This window comes from Arctopsyche grandis, chromosome 13, assembly GCF_051622035.1.
Source record: "Arctopsyche grandis isolate Sample6627 chromosome 13, ASM5162203v2, whole genome shotgun sequence".
NCBI lineage: Eukaryota > Metazoa > Arthropoda > Insecta > Trichoptera > Hydropsychidae > Arctopsyche > Arctopsyche grandis.
Genome location: NC_135367.1, coordinates 13208220 through 13224077, shown reverse-complemented (window position 1 = coordinate 13224077; position 15858 = coordinate 13208220). Strand labels below are relative to the sequence as shown.

General features: G+C 34.3%; 1 protein-coding gene across 1 annotated transcript in view; it reads right to left on the bottom strand.

Annotated features, from left to right (window-relative positions):
* The window catches only part of aPKC (protein kinase C iota type), a 191539-nt gene that overhangs the window by 10763 nt on the left and 164918 nt on the right, over window positions 1-15858 (bottom strand). The window contains exon 4 of the mRNA XM_077444358.1: window positions 2792-2842. Coding sequence (XP_077300484.1) covers window positions 2792-2842 — 51 coding nt within the window. The remainder of the gene's footprint in view (window positions 1-2791; window positions 2843-15858) is intronic.

Below are 15858 nucleotides of genomic sequence, written 5' to 3'. Positions count from 1 at the left end.
ATGTACAAACATACTTACGCACAGCCAGTTATATATAAAGGGCCGCTACACGCGGTTTCTATTTAAAAAAAAAAAACAATAGAACGCCCTATTAGTGTTCAAAGCAAGCGAGCAGAAAAGGATGGTTTTTCTAAGAAATTAGCAATAATGTACCATTTTTTATGCTAAAAGCAACTACGCTTACCCCAAGTCTGATTATACATATTAATATGTAGATATGAATATAATTTTATTATAAACTGAGTATCCTTGAAAGACAAATTAATCTGTAAAAACAAGATATTCTAAAATTCTACCCTGAAGTATGTACATACATAGCAACAAGCATATGCACAAGTAGGACTGATACAGATGACTGAGATAGATTTCTTTAATCCACTGATTTTGTAACATTTTTTTTGAGAAAGGGTGTATGATTAAATATAATCATTTAATTATTTGCTAAAAACTTAACATGGCGTTGTCGTATTAAGTTAAAATGAAACACAAAAACTGAAGTTTCCTTTATCATTTCTTTTTCCGATAGTTACAAGAGCGTGGAAGGTAACCAATTACATCCAATCTTACATCATTAATGGAAAAGCCATCGGAAACACTTTTCGTTTGGGGTAATTAATGACAGGGTACACGAGACGACCACTAAGCCGGAATAGGGTAAAGTACACACATAGGTACCTAACAACACAAACACACGCACACCCTACTGAGGAAACAGTCCGAAACTTCCCATTGTTCCACACAGTTCCAGAATTTAACGAGTCAATAATTTACTTTCGGGTAAATGGGTACAAAATATGTATTATTATATGTACATATATATGTAGGTAGAAGTCGATGCTGCGAAACGACGATCTGAGACTATAATGACCGGGGCTTATTGTGGGGAAAGGAAAGGGGATGAGGTGGAAGTGAGGGGGTGCCGGAAGCGGATGTCAGTAAGTGGAAGTGGGTGAGCGGAAACGGAATTAGCATTCTCGCTGGATGTGCAACTTGCGAGATCTTCATTAAAATGTACGCCACAAAACTATGTACCTGGCCGCAGAACACAATGTGCAATTAGCATGGATGAATACCGACCGCTTAGTCAATTGGATAAAATATTATATTACCAGGCGTAGTCCAGAATGATAGATCAGTGGTAAGAATGTAATGCTTTCAAACCGAGTGGCACGGGTTCAATCCCTGCCCGGTATCAATGGCCAGACCTTGGATATGTGACTCCAGGTCGCCAGAGTTCGCCAATTCATCTGATTTTCATCGAAACGGTTCCAACAAATTGGCAACTTTGTCATATTTCTCGCAAATTTCGAGTTTATATAGTATCTCGGATTGGCTGATTTATAAAAGAGGCAAAAACCCGATATATTTGAAATTGGTATGTAGCAGTCCAATTTTCAGTTCCAAAAACACTATTTCTGTTTGATTTAATTCACAAATTGTTATCACTTCGTTTAATTCGATATGTCCAGAATCTCGGAAAAGCAGAGTAAACGTATTACAGACGACCAGTATTTTTCAACATTGTTAAACGCAAAACATTATATAATATTTAATATTTTGCGAGATATTTCTCGGAATGAAGAAAAGTGGACTTATGCCACTTTTAATTATAACGGTTCATATGTAGAAAATAAAATAAAATGTCAGAGTTGTCCGTTGCGTATAAAACGAATCATGCGGTTCGAAGCGCTTCATGAACAATGAACCGGTTCGATTTTCAAACTTTTAATAATGTATTTACTAGGTATACAAAAATATTCATCGTTAAAATATAAAACGCCTTTATTCTATTTTAATAAATTTTGTACTGGATGAAAAATTCAATTGAATAACAAAATAATTAAAAATATTTTTGCAACAAAATTTTTAACTACATATACCAAAACTTCATACTATCATAGATGGTTGATTCAATAATATAAAACTACTATGTATACTCGTTAAAATTGTGTACCGGTAACAAGAAAACTTTGAAATACAATCGAAACTCTATCAACGGACCGGTTAGTTAGTTTTGACGCACATTTTAACCGGTTCGTCATTTGAGATTAAATTCCAAATTATTATTGAAGAATAATTAGTGAAGCATAGACCACTCCATAGAAACATTTAATTTTTGCTATATATTTATGAAAGTAGAATAAAGAAAGAGGTTTTACCCGGCTTCGCTCGGTATTTTTAATATAAACCGCTTAAACATGGCTAATCTAATAGTTAAAATTTTATTAAATTTAATTGAATAGTTTTATTTCATTTAAATTTATTTGAATATCCATTTGTTTTTTTAATAAATTTACGTCACGGATTCTACGGACCTTTCGTCTCTTTCTCTTTCGAAATTATATATTAGATACACATATTTATGCAGAACCGAGGAGAAGGAGGGGAGATGGTATAAATTCCCGGGTTCGGATATTTTAAGGGCCCGGTTCGAAACGGTAAGCGATATAAGTAAAGCCTGCAAATTCCCGTCTGCCCAGCGGTGACGAATTCGTCGACTAAATTCGCCATAAACAGTCTAGTTAGTACTTATTTTTCTCGGCGCTCATGCACATATGTACATCACAAACAATCAATTAATACTACAAAAAAAAAATTTTTTTTTACAGGATATCCTACCCATAAAGCATCGTCTTATAAAATAATATAAAATAGATAAAATTATCAGTTCATATAATAAAAATCGACATTTAAACACTTACTGGTTTCAATCAAATACTTATTGTTTTATAAAAAGATTTTTTGAATCTGATTATAAACATAAATAGTATATGTATAAAATGATGCTTACTGTCTTCTCCCATACATGGCATTCCAGGCGCGGCTGGCACATTTGGAAAAACTGTAAAATAATAAAAAAATAAATTAATAAATAAATCGACTCTCCTTACACAATTTATACATACATAAGTGAAGTGTTTATATAAACATGTAGATAACACTCGAAAATTGACAAGTGTGACGACACATGGTGAAACATCTCTACGCATAAGCACACAATATTATTAATTAAGCAGCAATTTGGCTCGAATGTGTTTCAGACAAAGTACGTGAGGGGAAGCGAAAGGTGGGCGTTGGCTTAAATCTAATTTAATTTGATATTATTTGACGTTCCGTCCTTAATGCTGCTACAATTATGATTTAGTATGACGTACCTACGAACGTATGTATATATTATCCAAGTATATATTAGAACTACATAATTCTGCGCCTAACGTGATTGGCATACTTGATAATCGTCTGGATTAAATAAACCTCGGAAACAAGTCGGATGTACTACGTAGGTATGTACATACATTTTAGAAACAACACTACATAAGGAACAAACTGTATGGCAAATCGGATTCAAACCACTATCTGATTCTGTAGTGATGTAATTACACACGAGTGTGACATGTTTGCTGTAATAGTGTGACAATGAACGTCATTTGAATGGCAATCATCTGGATAATTGAGTCCGAATTAATATTGTACATATGTATATTTCAAAGATGACAGCTAGGCAGACTTGATCTGAATGATGTCATCGTTGGGAATTCAGAACTGAATTTTCCAGATGATTACTATTTACATCATCATCTACAGTCGTTCACCATCCACTGCTGGATGAAGGCCTCTCCATCACGCTTCCAATCGTCTCTGTTTTGCGCAACTCTCATCCATCTCACCCCACACATTTTCCTAATTTCGTCTACCCATATTCCCTGCGGTCTTCCTTTTACCCTTTTGCATTCTCTCGGGTGCCATTATAGCACTTCTTTTGTCCACCTTTCGTCCATTATTCTAGCCACTTGGCCCGCCCATTGCCAGTTTAATCTCTTTACTCTACCCACTATGTCCATTACCCTTGTCATACTTCTCACCAACGTGTTCCGCTTACTGTCTTTCCTCGTTATGCCGAGCATACAGCGCTCAATACTTCTTTGAGTGCATTGGACTTTGTGTAGCATCTTGGCGTTCTATGTCCAAGTTTCACATCCATACGTCATCACTGGCAAAGCGGTATTACTTCAGGCAGAGCGGTATTTTTGATTTAAAAACAACATTCATTCGTCAAAATGCACTCCATCCTAATTTCATACGTCTCTTTATCTTTTCATCTTTACTACCGGACATCTCAATTATTTCAACTAAATATAAATAATAATTTCTACTTCTACTGCTTTATCATCCAATGAGATGCTATCAGGCATGCCATGACTATTGGACATTAGTTTGGTCTTATCTACGTTAATTTTTAATCCTACTTTCCTACTTTCCCTGTACAGCTGTGTTAGTCTGTTAAGTAGGTCAGCTGGATCGCGAGCTATTAAAACTGTATCGTCTGCGAACTGTACCGTCCGCGTACCACATTTCATCATAACGATGAAAAATTATTGAATTCAATATAAAATAATTTAATTGTAAGCTTATGAGACTACCAAAGGTTTTTATATCGAATGATCAAAATTACAATAGGTATTTCAAATTTGGTTCCGTATATAAAAGAAGCAAAACTTGTACGGGTATAATATTATATTTAAGTAGTTTTTTTTTGCACAAAAAGAGGGTTTAGGCTATATTCAATTGTTGAAATCCTCTTTCGATTCTGAAGATAAAAAATAACGCTCTGAATTTATATTATGTATGTATGATACATATATATAAAAAAATACAATACATACGTACATGAATATTTCATTTGAAAAATAATTTAATTTAAATATTATTCAAACGTTCACATGTTTTTACTTTATTTTTTATTTATTCATTGAAGCGTTTGATTAATACAAGTTATACATATGTACATTCGTGTGAAATCCAATAATGTACAACATGCGATTTTCCACATTTAAAATATGTTGAAAAAAATAAGCCAATCTGTGTGACAAAAAGCACACACGACAAATAAGTAAATTGTGAGTTCCGTTTAGAATAATTCAAAACTGTAAAATAATTACAATTCCGCTCGACGGAAATCAATGAAACATTGTAGGTACATATATATCAAAGTCAAAAAATAATATTTTTATGCTAAGATAAGTGTTGAGTGTTATGACAAATGTTAAGGCCGAATTAAAATTTTATTTATTTATAAAAATACGTCTATTATATGGATGTGAATATAATTTGGTAGTACAATAATACAGATAAGGTAGAATAGAGCAAGAACGACGATATATAATAATAACTAATTAGCCTGGTGATTTACAGTCAGTCCGTAGTATTGCGTCAAAGTTATGTAATGTATGAAATTATACATAGTCTCGTAAATTACTGTAATAAACGAAATAATTGTTAATTACACTGCTGTTAACAAAGAAAATGTACAAAACAATGGTGAAAACGATGAAATAAACGAACCCTTGTAAAACACAACTCCGATATTGTGTTTTTATCGGTTGACGGATATTTGACCGAACTGACACTTGGCCGACGGAATTTTGGCCAAACGAAATTCGGAATCGTTTAAATTTATTTTTTTATCTGCTTATCTACTACGCTATTTTCATTTTATTTTATTTTTCCTATTTTTAATATTAGAAATAAATTAAACAATTAAAAATTTTATTCGACCTAATGTCCATTCGGCCAAAAGTCCACGCACGATATTTGAATATACTCTCGTATATTCAAATATATTTTACATATTGGAAATGTTTCAAAAGCAAATACGCTATACATTGAAATGGAAAAATCTTATAATTAATTTTTCCGAGGGACATATTACTAAATCCGATTGCAAATCATGGGATGAAGTACGTCATCATTAAATGTACTTAAGTCTAAATCCCATATACCAAATATCACAATCGGGATAAAAATCTCTGCATGTATGTGAAACATTCGACAGATACATGTATCGTCACAGATCTCAGTGCTCAAAATAATTGATTATAGACTAGTTGACGCTTAAAAAAGGAACGTTTAAAATCCCTTTGAAATGTGATGCTGGAGACGAAGACGGACGAACATTTCCATCCTCAAAGAGCTGGCAGTTTCAATCCGCAACAAATGGAAAAAGGATTCATTCCTACTTTGGCCATATTGCCAGGAAGAATATAAATAAAGACTCTAGAGAAGCTGCTACCCACCGGAACACTATAGGGAAGATCGGTCGCCCATTAGATGGTCAGACCAAATTAAAGAAATGACGGCATCGTCCCTAAATGCTGCTTTCAACTTGACACAGGATATGACCTCGACGCTCAACATTGAGCAAACGAGAAAGAAGAAGAATCTCTCACTAGAGACTCCATAACGATAACAAAATTTCGTTCACTCAGCGCCAAAGTTTCAGATTAAAACCAAAACGACCACACTTCGGTCATATCCGGCGCGTATGAGAAAAGTAAAAATATTACTTTCTTGAGTGGCAAGTAGTGAGGCACTCGAACCGGGACTAGCAGAAGGGACGCACGTGAAGTTTTCCCCGTGAACGAGCAAGCAAGGTGGATTAGTTGAGGAAACTCCCTGCGGCAGAATAATTTAGTCGAGGAAAGGTGTTTTAGTTTTAATGTCGGTCGTCGGTCAAAGTTTCGGGCTACCAACGACCTATTTGCGAGAGACCTCATTTCAAGTCCTCCGTACCCACTCATTTTTCCTAAATAATTTTGGAGGGGAAAAAATACCCAAGGCAACGTTACGTAATACCCACTCGACAAGTATGTACGTACCTATGCATATGTAAGGTGTGTAAATTTTTCATAATATGCTTAAGGTTCGTATATAATTAAGTCGAGATTACGAATCGATGCGGAGGGTAAAAATTCGACGTCGGACACAGCCTGAGCCGATTAAGCTCGGCTCATTTTTATTATTACTATACAGGGTGTTGCGTTAGTGTCCCAGCGGGAGTCGGGTTCTTTTTGCTCCTAAACGAAAATCGATACCGTACAATAAAAAGCCGGGCGAAGTTCTTTCTCTCGCTTTCGAAGCCCCAGAACGACCGGAAAATCTCTTTTCGTCCTTAATAAAACGAGACTTAAATATATTGAATTGAATTCGGACGTCTTGTTTTAATTATGGGGTCTATAATTTGAGATTTGACGATCGCGTAAAATATTTTATACGAAAAGTCTAATACGAAAAACTTTACCGCAAACTAGCATGGTGCCATTAAAGGTTGCCCCAAAACGACACTTGTGTATATATAAATTTTAAATAATATACAAATAAAGATGAAAATTGGTAGATAGTTGGTTGCCAATTTGGTGAGGAACCATGTCAACAAAAAAATATCATCAGATAAGAGACAAGCTCTGAAAGGAAACGGTCGACTTAAATTACAAAAAATATGTATATGTATGTACATAGGTTAAATTTGGAATATTCCAACTTTTTTTTATTTATTTTTGGTGACCCTCTTTCCTATCAATGGTTGAAGAACGATAGTTATAGGAACAAATTCTAAGACATTCATATGTATGATAAGCCAGCAGTATAGCTCGGTAGTTGCGTGTATACTAACCACCGAGAGGTTGCCGAGTTTAAGCCCTGGTTTGGACTTAATTGAAAATAATTTATTTAGAAGTATTTAGCCAGCAGCATATATCAATGGTTAGCATATAATGCTTTCAATCGTATGGTCACGGGTTCTATCTCGTATGCTGCTGGCTAGGTTTTGGGTTTCATATCAAAGTTTGCTAATTTATTTGATTTAATTGAAACGGTTCTAAAAGATTTGCAATCCTGTTCCACCCCTTTTGCAAATCTTTTAGAACCGTAGAAATTCGAGCTATTTAATATTATTATTTGATTTTCCCCGATTAGAAAATAATGCAAATTTTTTTTCATAGATATTTCTGTGGCTGTTAATCGTTTAACCATAGATGTCGTTTTTAATAATTGGGTGTATGCCTATTTAAATAATTCTTAATCTGTATAGCACACTCATCACATTGGAGCAATCGGTTAGAATAAAAAATAAAAAATTCTGCAGTGATGTTGGACAAACTTGGATATTTGTGACTCTAAGTCCATCGTTTCCTAACAGAGTGTGCCAATTTATCTGATTTCCTGTTCGGTTCCTCGTAAAAATTGGCAAAACTATCCTACCTATTACTTGTCATCACTATTTGAATATGATTTAAAATTTATAATCTATAAAAAATTATATATGTACATGTTTAATTCATATGTGTCGCCCAGGGGCAACCCGTAATGTAATCATGGGAAAACATATTTTTTTAAATAACGATAACTAAATGAGCACATAGTATATACATACATACATACATACAATAATGAAATGAAATGAAAAAAATTATAAAATTTAAAAAGAAATGGCGTAACACATAAAAAAGTTAAACATCAATATCATAGTCGCGCTCAATATGTACGAAATCGGCCATCTTTTTTGCTGATATTCAAATGAATATCCAAATGAGGCATCCGATTCTAAAATCAGATAATATACATTGATAAATATCGATTTTTGTATAATAATTAGAGTGCTCAAACGTTACTCGGGAGCACAATGAAACGGACACGTAGATCCGCACACGCGTCTTCAAACTATCAACTAATTTTAGACTCGCACAAATGCGAAGATTTGGGAAACTATGGTAATTAAAGAGGACACTAGGCACTGTAGTGCCATATTACACAGGATCGCGATCAATCAACGAAGCGAAAGGGTCTCAACCGAGGCGCTTTTCCTCGCTAACGACAAACTTATCGCCGACCCTCACTAATAAATTACGAATTCCGCGCCGCGTGAATTTCCCCGGTTCGAGATTAAAAATTAAATAAATTATTTTTAATATAAAATACGACGCATCCGATTATATAGCATCGTTCGTAAGGAAGAAATAGATAAGCGCGCATATTTAATAGAAATTCCGATAGAGCTCGGAACCAATCGTGTTCCGGCTCATTTAGCGCCAAGAGCGATAACATCTCTGGGGGTAGTAGTCACAGACCAGGGGTGTAATGCAAGTGCTGAAGGAAGATATATTGTACAGGGGTGTATCGCTTGAACAGAATACACGAGGTCCGATAGAATGTGCAAGATGATTCGAATGAAAATGCCAATGTTTTGAATTATTCATTTTTCAATTTTGTACAGAGGTTTTGAAAATGAAATTGCATGATGATGGTTAGAATTATTAATGACCTAATGAGTTGTATTCAGAAGTCAGTTTCAAATGGGGGAGCGATTGGCAAGGATTCTCACTGCTGTCTGTGATGTAGACTCCGAGTCCCTGCTCGTAAGCAGGACGGCTGGAAGAGAAGTAGGAAGACGACATCGTGTGTGGCTGTGGTGGACCACATCTGGATGCCGGCTTGTCATTGGATTATTGAATTTGGCTTCTTTGCAACGAATGTCCTGAATAAAATAATCGGAAAGTGTCAATGTGCCTTTCCTTATGAAAATCAATCCAAAACATGGCAAAATTCAAGCCGGAAAAGTACAAAGTTTTTGAAAACGCGAATCAAAGGTCAATTTTTGTTTTTAATTAAACATCGGTTTTGATTAATTTGGTACTAAGGCTTGTAAAAAAATAGTCAAATAATCTTTTAAAAATATATTATTACAGAGTAATTCGAAGATGTATAAAATAAATGGAAATCTTTTCTAAATATATATTTTTAAATGTAAAATATAATATTTTTCACAATAAAATAGTCTATCCCTTCTAAACACCATTGAAAAAAGAAATAGAAACAAGTATTAGGCATATCTTAAAAGCTCATACAAATATGTATGTAAGTTTAATATTTTACATTTACATTCATTTTGACGCAGAGCATATATGTTCATAAATATGTACATGCATAAATGTAAAAGACGAAATTTAAAGTTTAAAATTTATAATAAGAAAAAATGATTCCCCTTAATATGTATAATAAATATGTACTATGCATATAAATTTATGAGTAGCCGAAAATGTCTAAATAATTATTTAATATAAAATAATAATATAAGAAATTGTTAGTAGGTGGTATGTATGTATGTATATGATGTGTGTTAGTTTTGATTTTGTTATAAATCATGACTATTCGAGCAGTAATAAATCATCTGAATATAATATTAGTTTTGCAAGTATGAATTTATGTTGGGGTAAATGCTGTTTTTGAGCGGCGGTCCCGTTTTCCCGACTTCCGCCCGGAAAAACTTTCGTCGCCCGAAGTCAGTTCCGGTTTCGTTTGCATGTTTTCCGGTCGTATGTCGTCGGTGCATTCGGGCAAATTGCAGTTTCGCCAGTAAGGAAGGTGGCTTTATGACGCGGATCGTAAATTTCCCGTGTTTATTTATTATATCTACACAACAACACGCTGCGGTCAGCAAAGAAAATTTATCGTTTCGAATCTAAAATTTTGCGGGGAGAAAAAAGGAAACGAACGAACGAGGTTTTGCATTGGTCTAACTGCGTAATGATGACGAATCGTTTCGTACTTAAGCTTCATTCTTTTTGAGTTAATATTTTAAATATTTTTATGGCGCGTTGTACTACATATATACATGCATGAATTCACTATCAATCATTTACGATCAAATGAACTGGGGATGTTTTAGAAGAGAATTTTCATTACAATTTTCTTACATATTGTATTTATACAATTCATGATATATTTCAGTGTACAAATTTATGACTAATTTTATATTTTTTCATAAATTTAAAATTCAATACATAAATTTTTGCGTAAAATATACCCATGATTTCTCAAAGGCATTCAATTAAAATTATCAATTAAAAAAATGCAATTCGAGATTGATATACATATGCATGTACCGCTCGTCTACTGAGTTCTCAGGATCTAATTTGGAATGTTCAAAACGGTCATACATTGCAATAAAAAAACTATAAATTTCGATGAGATAAACATTCACATCAACGAATCGACTATATAAACCGCACCATTCGTGCGACAATCAGTCAGTAAGAGCGGTAGGTCATGAATAAACAGTTATAGGCGATTTTCAAATTCATCGTTCTAATATTAAGTTCAAGATAAAAGTGTTTCTCGAATAGTTAAAAGTGTGTTATTAAAAATATAATATAAAGATTCACTGTTTAAACGAATCTCTTTTATTTTTCATAGCTCCTATTGAACTTAAATAAAATAAAAATAAAGAAATATTGATTGGGATGTTAACTGAATCACCATCATCTTAATCAACTTTTTAAAAAGAAAAACTACCCCTGGAACGTGACATACAATATGTATTTTAGTCAAAACATTTTAAGATCATTAACAAATATCGGCGTTGGAAGGATGTTTTTTAAATAACGATGGACCGATCCATTAGTGTACAAAGCAAGTAAGCAAAAAAGTATGGTTTTTCTTCGAAATTCATTGAGTGAAAGATCATAGTCTACATATGACTGATTACAGCGCTATCAATACTGTGTATAAAGGTAAAGTAAAAATAGAAAACGGTATCATAGGTTCAATTAAATTCAAATATATAAACTGATTTATACGCAGATTGGAGAATGAACGCGAATGAAGTATTGCATAATGAAACAAATTGAAAACCCATTCCACGATTTATTTACTTGTATATACGTGATATTACAGAGCCTAGAGACAGAACTCGAACATAATTCAAATCAACAATATTGCGCATCTTACGCCTTGTTGAAAAGATAATTTCAACGGTAGAATTAATGCGGGCGAGAGTAACACTCCCGAAAACAAAGACAACGGACAACTTTGCACGCGATACGAATAAATAAGACGCTAAACTGTATTTATGAGGAACGATAAATAAAAAAAAATTATATATGGCGGGGAGAGGAGGGGGATGAAAAACAAAGCACGACGGCGACTCCTCGTCTCCATTTTCCGAGTGAGGCCTAGCAGAGAAGATATACATATGTATGTATGTGTAGAGGGTTTAATACCGTCGGCGAAATCGTTTCAACTTTCTAACGAAATCCTATTAAAAACGAACAAAGTTTTCGTTTCGAAAACGTCGCAGACGACAGACACCACTTTTTGATGCGAAATGATGAAACTTTCCCGAGGAAACTCGCCGAGATTGCCTGCCAATTGCGTTACTGCTACGCAAATACATACACTGCTAGCGAAGTGAGTGCGTCAACTTAAACATCTCTCATTTCCCCCTCATTCTCATTCTCCTATTATATTTACATTTCATTTAATACTCGAATTTTCCCCCAAAAATGGCGAAATTATCATTCAATTATATCAATCGAGTCGAAGAGTACATATGTAGAAATAAGTCCTAATGTATTTCAAAATATGAATATCGGCAAATTTATTCTACATACATATGCTTCGAACATCGTTATGATCAGAATTTCCCGGGATATCTCAGGTTCCGAGAAATACTAAGCATCAATAGTTTTCGTATTAAACCGGAATATAATGTATTGAGCGTAACTATGGATATTCAAGTAAGGTGTGATAATAATTTCCAAGAAAATCATCGATTCTATGTACATACGATTGTATGTACATAAAGCCAATCTACCACATCAAACAAAATAAGAAATTTCCCGGAAAATCTCTAATACTAAGTAAATGTCTAAATATATATCCCAAATTTTGTATAGTATATATGTATAAGCTACAAGATGTTTCGAACGTCAATCGCAAATATGTAATATATAATGAAATTTAAAACGTAAACATAAGTACAAACAATCAAAGTATCATTTTTGGGTTAAGAAATTTGCGGAAAATCTTGGAAAGACAAAGAAAGAAAAAAGGTATAGAAAAGATTCATACGCTTTCTTTAAAAGACGCAGCAGTTTCCTAATTTTATTTTTATTTTATTTTATAGAACATGAACACTCGACTTTACAAATCACTTCAAAGCGACGAATGCACTTAGACAGATACAATACAATCATACGAATGCATACAAACATTCACAGCGACATACTATATATGGAAATTTTTTGCAGCAATTTATAACCAAATTGGCGGCCCTCAAGACCCTGCATAACTTGAGATTAGCAAAAGAGATAAGAAAGAAGATGCCAATTTTTACAGGAACCGTTTCAATGAAAATTAGAAAAATTGGCAAACTCTGATAAGAAACGATCGACCTGGAATCACAAACCAAGGTCTGGCCAGCAGCGGCACTCTAGTGGGACTCAAATCCGTGACCACTTAGCTCGAAAGCATAATAGTCCACTTTGCTGGTTTTTGGATATGCAAATACATTTTATTTTAGAATCTTAATTAATTAATACTATAGCGTGAACGTGTAGAGGGGTTTCCGAGATCGGAGTGAAGGATGCAGCGAGTAGTAGTACAGGTAATTTAGGTTACCTGACAACTCGTTCACAGATTTTCCGTAAACCGAGGATGCACTTCCTCGGTTTACGGAAAATCTGTGAACGAGTTGTCGTGTCACCGGTAATTTATTGTTAATTCGTCGACGATCCAGCTCCGAATGAAGCACATTTATACACAGCTTGTATAAATACTCTATGTACTCTCAGCACAGAGAGGTCATTAGTAAATGGGTCAAGCGATCTTATTGCTTGTTGTATATAGCTTGTTTATACGTCGAGGCATTTTTAGAGCAAATGCGACATCAGGTGGTCAGTGCTAGTAAAACAGTGACATCAATCACCTATTTACGTTACAGTAAAGAATCGGTCCGAATTTAGATGAGGGGTTTATTTTTTCGGAATATCTAGACTATATTAAATCCCACACAACTAACATTACCCGTTCGTGTTCACGATACATTCAAAATGGATGCTAACAACGTACATGTGACGCTACACAACAAATCCTATCGGAAATTCTAATTAACCGAACAAAATGGCGGCTCGCGCGAACAATGCAGGATTATCTATCTGTGCGCGATAATTATTATACCTAACGGAAACGGTTTTGCATTAACGTTCCCATGACACGCGTAGACACAATATACAACGTATCTAGCAACCTATGGTTTCGCGTGACGTTTACGAAATAATCACATGAAACCGAACCAGACACATACATATTAATTATATCAGCGATGAGGAAGATTAGTACAATTGACATTCGATGAACTGTACTGTAAAGTAATATTCCAATCGACACATTACCTCGTGTAGTATACAATATGTATAGTTTGAAATTATGTAAGGTAGATAGATACATATGTAGTTGTTGCTTGTGAATTACATATTAGCAGTAGGCGGCCTACATTTCAACGAAAGGCGACATCTTGCCCTTTGTTGAATTATTGAGTTTGTGTTGCATACGCTATGGTACTGATAATTTCCCACGATACACTTAGCTGTGCATGTTTTATGAGTATCGATGTATGATGTGTCTAAATGGGACAGTTGATTTAAATTTACATTACTAAAAATGGTCTCTAAAACTATGATGCATGCTATTTCGCAAAATAAGGCATAGATATGTCATCTTTGGTGATATTAAATTTCATACTTCGAATTTTGTCCGGTATTGATTATGTTTAAAATAAAAATATGTATGATATAGGTATAATAGTAGTGTAATATAAATATACATGTGTATTAGACAGCCAAAGCGGAAAACTTAAATTGATTCTTTATTTTTATTCACATAAAATTTACATATGTACATAAATCTAATTTTGATATATCATTCAATTCACCACATCCCAATCTAATCCGAACACGCCATCACACTTACCAACTCCAGTGTTAGCAATCGTATTATCCTAGCGTGTCGTTCAGACATTAGGACCACACATAGAGATCGGAAAGAGATGACAACTAAAAAACAAGGATACTTTCGTGTTTGCAGTGATTAAGGATGGGGGGGAGGGTGCCCTTTTCCTCCATCTTCTTCCGCTTTTTCTCACATTATCCACCGTCTCCGTCGGAAGTTAGGGAGGGGTGCTAAACTTCGAAAAGACCGTGGTGGGTGGGAAGCTGCGGGGGTGGAAGTAATTAATTCGGGTGGTGGATTAAAAGAAAGGCACCGGCAGCCTTAAGGGATTATTTATGGATATTTTCGTGGAGGAAGAGACACGCACATTAACTCATCCCTTATAATGCTATACAGTCGTCACTCGAACGGTCATTTGTAACAATGTTTATTATTAAAAGTGAAACTGTGTCGGCCGACGACGTGATTAACTCGTCCGAGGTGGGGGGTGGGATGGTAAAGGGAGTTTGGAATATAATTGCATAATTTGAGATTTATTAATGCCGTTATTCTCTCTCTGAGGTGAACCGAATTGGGGCGGTCAAAAAGTAAGCATTGATGCAAATTAATAAGCGCAATTCTAATTTTCCAGCTTGACTTGAATTTGTACGAACAATATCATCTAATTAGAGTCGAGCCACAGTCGAATTTCAGAATGACAATCAACTTATGATGCAAAATTATGCTACGAATTATTAAACGTTCATATGTAAACGTAGACAAAATTATTGTGATGACGGCCTCATTTATTTGCAATGACAATTTGATTATAACACGCATTTTTATGTCGTATAAAAACTTATTAGGAAAATAAACGCTTTATCAAAATTTATGAAAATCAAAGCAGACGTGTTAAATTGCTACAACCAAATTTAAACACTAAATCTTAATAAATAAATATTGTAACCATTTTATGAATGACTGAGGCTAGGGATTGCGTGCTCCTGTTGAACAATTTAACACTTAACCGACCGCGGATGTCACGTTGGCGTCCCACCGTTGCTTCGTTCAAACAACCACGGACGCCAACGAAGCGTCCTGAGATACATACAATGATAAATCATTCGATTCGTTGACTATTTAGAATTTTATTAAGAGATGCAGTAAAAATATAAGACAAAATAATTCATGATAAAATATATACACGATATCGTATTTTCGATAGATATCGCAAAATTTAAAATTTCATAATTATTTCGAGTATATTAAAACTATATAATTGGAGCCGTAAACGTATGTGAATTTTAATAATTATAT